We start from the raw sequence: 7,500 nt of genomic DNA, 5'->3' as shown, positions 1-7,500 counted from the left end.
CATGTCTGAACATGTCTCATGGGGGGTTGAAGGGAGCATGTCTCATGGGGGGTTGAAGGGAACATGTCTCATGGGGGGTTGAAGGGAGCATGTCTCATGGGGGGTTGAAGGGAACATGTCTGAACATGTCTCATGGGGGGTTGAAGGGAGCATGTCTCATGGGGGGTTGAAGGGAGCATGTCTCATGGGGGGTTGAAGGGAGCATGTCTCATGGGGGGTTGAAGGGAGCATGTCTCATGGGGGGTTGAAGGGAGCATGTCTCATGGGGGGTTGAAGGGAGCATGTCTCATGGGGGGTTGAAGGGAGCATGTCTCATGGGGGGTTGAAGGGAGCATGTCTCATGGGGGGTTGAAGGGAACATGTCTCATGGGGGGTTGAAGGGAGCATGTCTCATGGGGGGTTGAAGGGAGCATGTCTCAGACTGATGTTTTTTTTTTTTAAAGTTATTTTTTGGGGTGATTTTTAAGCTTTTATTGATAGGACAGTGGATAGAGTGTTGGAAAGGGGGAGAGAGAGAAATGACATGCGGAAAGGACCACAGGCCGGATTCTAACCCGGGTCCACCGCTGCTAGGACTGAGCCTTGGCGATACATGGGCGCTCGCTCTACCGACTGAGCTAACCAGCCGCCCCAGACTGATGTTTTTAAAGGTCTATGTTTCTAGTGTAAGAGTTTAAGGATGGACTGGCTTCCCTGTGGAAGACTCGACCACAATCGTCTCCAATCGCTTGAGTCCCCAGTTAGTTGGAGTTGGAGCTTGTCCCCAACAGTGTCTTGGTACACTGCTCTTTTGAGGTGCTGCTCCAGCGCCTCCTTAGTTGGTGGGTTTGCTCCATTCCTCTTTCTTTCTTTGTCAACGACCTCAACACGAGCTCGATCGATGTCGAGTTGGCTGCTGTTGCGATCGTCGAGGAGAATTGTGAAGCCTCGTTGACGTCTTTGACAGAGCCATGAGCATTGAGTAGCAGCCTTCTCTTCACTCTTGTTCTTGTTTTATCATCTCATCCATAAGAAACAGATCAGATTGTCCCTTGCATGCACGAAGAGGGAGATACAAGGATGCTACTCTGCGCACTGTGGACACGTGTTGTGGTCCTACCCATTGAGCATCAGCATCATTGCGAGGAAGATCAGGAGATGCTTGCAGGATCCAAAAGTGGCATTTGCCAGTATCCAGGTTCGAACAGGCAGGAAATGGAGCGTAGACAAAGCACTGCAGGTGGCTGAGGCACAAGGTGCTGGTGGTGTCTGTAGCAACAGGGTGTGCAGGTATAGGCCACATCCCAGCGACCAGGGTCAACAATGTCCAGGGCAAAGAGCGGCAACATCTCGTTCAGGAGGAGGTGTTGGCAGGCGTGGAGGAGGTACAAGCCAGCAGGATGGTAGGGATGGGACAGCAAGGATGGGTAAATAGATGGGAAAGTTTACTACAATGAATGATCACCTAGTCAAACATCTGGCAAGTAGACTTCCATATCAAATCAAATCAAATCAAATCAATTTATTTTTGTATAGCGTCAAATCACAACAGAAGTTATCTCAAGACGCTTTATATATAGAGCAGGTCTATGACCGTACACCATAGTTTTGAGACCCAACAGGATCCACCAAGCGCACTGTGGCCAGGAAAAACTCCCCGATTACTGGGAAGAAACCTGGAGCAGAACCGGGCGCAGGGCGGGCGGCCATCTGCCGAGACCGGCTGGGGGGATAGATAGATAGAGTGAGAGAGAGAGAGAGAGAGATAGAGAGAGAGAGATATAGAAGCAGCCACAATAGCAGTCTAGCCGCTGTAATAACTAATACAAGTAGGGCTGATAACACAAAACCAATAGTGGTGGATGGAAAGAGTGATAATACAACTATCGGAAAGCCAGCACTGTCCAGCATCTCTCCTCAGTACGTCCATGTGTGTTGGTGTGGGACGTCCCTGCGATCGATGCCCGTGCGTTGGTTCCTGCAGCATCAGCATGCTTGCTGGGAGCTCTTGATGTCTTTGGCAGTGATTGAGAAGTGTTATTCTCCAGGCTGCCACATTGTCATTAGGTGTTGGAAATCCCTCGTTAGCATTGGTAGTCCCTCGTACAGACGTAGTTAATTAGGGATGGTAGCAGTTGGTGTCAAGCAGGCACCGACGCGGCAGCAGATGCAGCCACAATACCGGAGACCACCAAGATCCAGGTGAAACCCTGCTCCAAGTGTACCCATGCTCCAGGTATAACCTCGCTCCCTGGTGTGATCCCGCTCCAGGTATGACCTCACTCCAGGTGTGACCCCGCTCCACGGTTAGCTGCGAGACAAGGAGGCACAAGGACTCCCGGGAAGGTTCTTAGTCCAAGCTGTCTACAATATCCTACCAAGTCCAGCAAACCTTCAGGTCTGGGACAAAAGTGAGACCTTTCTGCCCTCATTGTTCTGGATTAGGATCCTTGGAACATCTCTTTAGCAGCTACCCAAACCATGACCAAGTGCTTAATGCAGTCGATGAGAGTGTAGCCACGGCCCTCAACACCAGCGAGGGCCACCACCAGCCAAAGACCATCACAGAGCCGGAGAGAAGCCCAACCTACAACCAAGAGCAGAGTCTGGTTTCCCCACCGACTGGCAACTGGAAGTGGACTTGGGCAAGTAGATGAAGTTCCCAGCCTGGATAACATCAACATGGCTTCGACCAGACGTGATCATCGTTTCAGAGTCCACCAAGCAACTGATGATGCTGGAACTGCCCTGGAAGGAGTGTATGGACGAGGTCAATGAGACCCCAGGTTCCATCACTGATGATGCTTCCCAGCACATCTGCAGGATGTATCTGTCTGACAGATGTTTGACCTTTTAAGCAAACTTCTTACGGTCATATTGAATATTGTTCTACTCTTTACAGTCCAATCCAAACCGGCAGGACGGACACGTTGACGGGGGACAGGCTCATGGACTAATACTGTATGATGTTATTTTGTGTTTCAGTATTCGTGAAGTGGCTCAGTCTCACCACAGTCTGGAACAGGAACTGGCTCATGCTGTCAACGCCAGCTCCAAGGCCATGGACGTGGTCTACTCCAACTCCAAGAGCTCCGGGGTACGAAACCAAGTTACTGGTCTCCACTGTCCTGTCCTGGTCTCTGTCCTGACCTGATCTCTCCTGTCCTGGTCTCCGCTGTCCTGTCCTGGTGTCTGTCCTGATCTGATCTCTGTTCTGTCCTGATCTCTCCTGTCCTGATCTCCACTGTCCTGTCCTGGTGTCTGTTCTGTCCTGATCTCCACTGTCCTGTCCTGGTGTCTGTTCTGTCCTGGTCTCTCCTGTCCTGATCTCCACTGTCCTGTCCTGGTGTCTGTTCTGTCCTGGTCTCTGTCCTGGTCTCCACTGTCCTGTCCTGGTGTCTGTTCTGTCCTGATCTCCACTGTCCTGTCCTGGTGTCTGTTCTGTCCTGGTCTCTGTTCTGTCCTGGTCTCTGTCCTTTTCTCCACTGTCCTGTCCTGGTGTCTGTCCTGACCTGATCTCTGTTCTGTCCTGATCTCTCCTGTCCTGATCTCCACTGTCCTGTCCTGGTGTTTGTTCTGTCCTGTCCTGATCTCCACTGTCCTTTCCTGGTGTCTGTCCTGTCCTGGTCTCTGACCTGTCAACATGTATGAAGTTGTGTTAATTATAATATTTATAGGGATTTTATTCAGTCAAATCAAATACTGAACCTTTCTGTCTCTCTCTCTGTCTCTCTGTCTCCCTGTCTGTCTCCCTGTCTCTCTGTCTGTCTCCAGGCTCTGAGCTGCAGTGTGGTCCTTCAGATGGTCATTAACGTCAAAGCTTTACTCAGTGAGACTGAACTGCTGCTGGCTGGAAAGATGTCCATGGTAACTGTCTCCACCTGTCCACCTGTCCTCCTGTCCACCTGTCCTCCTGTCCTCCTGTCCGCCTGTCCACCTCTCCACCTGTCCACCTGTCCTCTCTGCATGTCTCTAGTAAACATTTTATCATCTGAAGATGTTTTAGACATTTCTGTTATAATGAGTTCCTGTGTGTGTGTGTGTCTCTGTGTGTGTGTCTCTGTGTGCGTGTCTGTGTGTGCGTGTCTGTGTGCGTGTGTGTGTGTGTGTGTGTGTGTGTGTGTGTGTGTGTGTGTCTCTGTGTGTGTGTGTCTGTGTGTGCGTGTCTGTGTGTGCGTGTGTGCGTGTGTTTGTGTCTCTGTGTGTGTGTCTCTGTGTGTGTGTGTGTGTGTGTGTGTGTCTGTGTGTGTGTGTGTGTGTGTGTGTGTGTGTGTGTGTGTGTGTGTGTGTCTCTGTGTGTGTGTGTGTGTGTGTGTGTCTCTGTGTGTGTGTGTGTGTGTGTGTGTGTGTGTGTGTGTGTGTGTGTGTGTGTCTCTGTGTGTGTGTGTGTGTCTCTGTGTGTGTGTCTCTCTGTGTGTGTGTGTGTGTGTGTGTGTGTGTGCAGCAGCTGGATCCTCCTCAGCAGGAACAGCTGGATGCAGCTCTGACCTCGGTGGCTCAGCAGCTCCGGCGGCTGGCTGATGTCCCCTGGTTGTGTCCCGTCATCGACTCCTCAGACCACGAGGTAGACCACCATCAGGACTGGATCTACAAGTCCTGCTAGTACCTGGGTACACCTGTCTGTCCACCTGTCTGTCCACCTGTCTGTCCACATCAACCTGTCTCTCTGTGTTTCAGGGTCCTCTGACAGATTTCTCAAAACGCAGTCGGAGCGCAAAGTTTCGTCTCGTCCCCAAATTTAAAAAAGACAAAAACAACAAGAACAAAGAGACCTGCACCTCTCTGTCTCTGTCCCTGTCAGGTGAGCTGTCTCTGTCCCTGTCTCTGTCCCTGTCAGGTGAGCTGTCTCTGTCCCTGTCTCTGTCTCTGTCAGGTGAGCTGTCTCTACCTGTGTCTGTCTCTGTCTCTGTCAGGTGAGCTGTCTCTACCTGTCTCTGTCTCTGTCAGGTGAGCTGTCTCTACCTGTGTCTGTATCTGTCTCTGTCAGGTGAGCTGTCTCTACCTGTCTCTGTCTCTACCTGTCCCTGTCAGGTGAGCTGTCTCTACCTGTCTCTGTCTCTGTCAGGTGAGCTGTCTCTACTTGTCTCTGTCTCTGTCAGGTGAGCTGTCTCTACCTGTGTCTGTCTCTGTATCTGTCTCTGTCAGGTGAGCTGTCTCTACCTGTCTCTGTCTCTACCTGTCTCTGTCCCTACCTGTCTCTGTCTCTACCTGTCTCTGTCTCTACCTCTACCTGTCTCTGTCCCTACCTGTCTCTGTCTCTGTCCCTACCTCTCTCTGTCACTGTCCCTACCTCTCTCTGTCTCTACCTGTCTTTGTCTCTGTCTCTGTCCCTACCTCTCTCTGTCTCTACCTCTCTCCGTCTCTGTCTCTGTCCCTACCTGTCCCTACCTGTCTCTGATTGTTGGTTCTAGTTGGTACAGATCTGTATTCTCTGACACTCTTCGGTGTGTCTTCGGTGTCTCAGTTCACCAGTGGGGGACGGACGAGGTGGGGGCGTGGCTGGACTTTCTCTGTCTCACTGAGTATAAGGACATCTTTATTGGACATGACGTCCGCGGAGCCGAGCTCATTCACCTGGAGAGGAGGGACCTGAAGGTACTGCCGTTAGCTCTGATGGCTAACTGCTAACAGCTAACGGCTAACGGCTAACTGCTAACTGCTAACTGCTAACTGCTAACTGCTAACGGCTAACTGCTAACGGCTAACTGCTAACGGCTAACAGCTAACGGCTAACTGCTAACGGCTAACTGCTAACAGCTAACTGCTAACGGCTAACTGCTAACTGCTAACGGCTAACTGCTAACGGCTAACTGCTAACGGCTAACTGCTAACGGCTAACTGCTAACGGCTAACAGCTAACTGCTAACGGCTAACTGCTAACTGCTAACGGCTAACTGCTAACGGCTAACAGCTAACAGCTAACAGCTAACTGCTAACGGCTAACGGCTGACTGCTAACAGCTAACTGCTAACGGCTAACAGCTAACAGCTAACTGCTAACGGCTGACTGCTAACAGCTAACTGCTAACGGCTAACGGCTAACTGCTAACGGCTAACTGCTAACGGCTAACGGCTAACTGCTAACGGCTAACTGCTAACAGCTAACTGCTAACGGCTAACTGCTAACAGCTAACTGCTAACAGCTAACGGCTAACTGCTAACGGCTAACTGCTAACGGCTAACTGCTAACTGCTAACGGCTAACTGCTAACAGCTAACTGCTAACAGCTAACAGCTAACGGCTAACTGCTAACTGCTAACAGCTAACTGCTAACTGCTAACGGCTAACTGCTAACGGCTAACGGCTAACTGCTAACTGCTAACTGCTAACTGCTAACAGCTAACTGCTAACTGCTAACAGCTAACTGGTTACCAAATAATAATAATAATAATATCTGTGTGTGTGTCTGTGTCTGTGTGTGTGTGTCTGTGTGTGTGTGTGTGTGTGTGTGTGTGTGTGTGTGTCTGTGTGTGTGTGTGTGTGTGTGTCTGTGTCTGTGTGTGTGTGTGTGTGTGTGTGTGTCTGTGTGTGTCTGTGTGTGTGTGTGTCTGTGTGTGTGTGTGTGTGTGTGTGTCTGTCTGTGTGTGTGTGTGTCTGTGTGTGTGTGTGTGTGTGTGTGTCTGTCTGTGTGTGTGTGTGTCTGTCTGTGTGTCTGTGTGTGTGTGTGTGTGTGTGTGTGTGTGTGTGTGTGTGTGTGTGTGTGTGTGTGTCTGTGTGTGTGTGTGTGTGTGTGTGTGTGTGTGTGTGTGTGTGTCTGTGTGTGTGTGTGTGTGTGTGTGTGTGTGTGTGTGTGTGTTCAGGACCTCGGGGTGACGAAGGTGGGTCACATGAAGAGGATCCTTCAGGGCATCAGAGAGCTGAACAGGAACAGCAGCGCCAGCGAGGCCTGACTGCTGCCAGGTGATTACTAATATTATTATTAGGGCCCGAGCACCGACAAAGTCGGTCCGAGGACCTATTGTATTTCAAATGATTATTATTAGGGCCCGAGCACCGACAAAGTCGGTCCGAGGACCTTTTGTATTTCAAATGATTATTATTCTTATTATTCTTATTATTCATCCTTGTCTTTGCGCCTAAAAATGAGGTGCTTGGGATAATGAACGCGTTTTGAAATTTTGCACACGTGTCAGACGTGCGTGAAATAAATATCTGATATGGGTTTCGTGCTCGGGTGTGGCAAATTGGCTCGCTAGCGCCCCCTATTGAGTAGCCCCGACGACACGTTTCTCCTAAATTTACGAAATTTGGTAGGTAGATGTACCATGATGAGACGTAAATAAAACCCTCTTGGAGGTATACCGTAAACCCAACCGGAAGTCGGCCATATTGGATTTTATGGCGTTTTTTACCATTTCCAGGGGCTGTACTTTAACGAACTCCTCCTAGAGATTTAACCCGATCAACTTCAAATTTGGTCAGTAGTATCTTAAGACCTTTGGGATGAAAAGTTGCTCAAAGATCAAAAAGTTATCGAACTATGTTGCCGTGGCGTGGCGGCGAATAAGTGCCTTTCGCCAAG

The 7,500-nt window shown here is 50.2% G+C and overlaps 1 protein-coding gene and 1 long non-coding RNA gene across 6 annotated transcripts in view; one reads left to right on the top strand and one right to left on the bottom strand.

The window, feature by feature from the left end:
• The window catches only part of dgkd (diacylglycerol kinase delta), a 66,078-nt gene that overhangs the window by 55,460 nt on the left and 3,118 nt on the right, over positions 1 to 7,500 (top strand). For 2 of the 3 annotated variants that reach the window (XM_074650015.1, XM_074649999.1), the window contains exons 22-27: positions 2,965 to 3,076; positions 3,754 to 3,846; positions 4,424 to 4,543; positions 4,657 to 4,780; positions 5,444 to 5,574; positions 6,779 to 6,878. In XM_074650015.1, coding sequence (XP_074506116.1) covers positions 2,965 to 3,076; positions 3,754 to 3,846; positions 4,424 to 4,543; positions 4,657 to 4,780; positions 5,444 to 5,574; positions 6,779 to 6,868 — 670 coding nt within the window. In that variant the 3' untranslated portion in view covers positions 6,869 to 6,878. The remainder of the gene's footprint in view (positions 1 to 2,964; positions 3,077 to 3,753; positions 3,847 to 4,423; positions 4,544 to 4,656; positions 4,781 to 5,443; positions 5,575 to 6,778; positions 6,879 to 7,500) is intronic. The other variant, XM_074650007.1, reaches the window with a different exon arrangement.
• On the bottom strand, positions 4,673 to 5,490 carry LOC141776431 (uncharacterized). Of its 3 annotated transcripts, XR_012595766.1 has the most exons (4): positions 5,358 to 5,490; positions 5,060 to 5,325; positions 4,868 to 4,913; positions 4,673 to 4,797 (listed from the first exon to the last, which is right to left on the bottom strand). It is a non-coding gene; the product is annotated as an uncharacterized LOC141776431 (long non-coding RNA). The 3 variants fall into 3 exon arrangements; XR_012595765.1 differs by having other exon boundaries at positions 5,060 to 5,446; XR_012595767.1 differs by having other exon boundaries at positions 4,676 to 4,797; positions 4,868 to 4,997; positions 5,140 to 5,446.

This window comes from Sebastes fasciatus, chromosome 1 (genome assembly GCF_043250625.1).
Source record: "Sebastes fasciatus isolate fSebFas1 chromosome 1, fSebFas1.pri, whole genome shotgun sequence".
NCBI classification, from domain to species: Eukaryota; Metazoa; Chordata; class Actinopteri; order Perciformes; family Sebastidae; genus Sebastes; species Sebastes fasciatus.
This window is presented reverse-complemented; position numbering and strand designations above follow the sequence as displayed.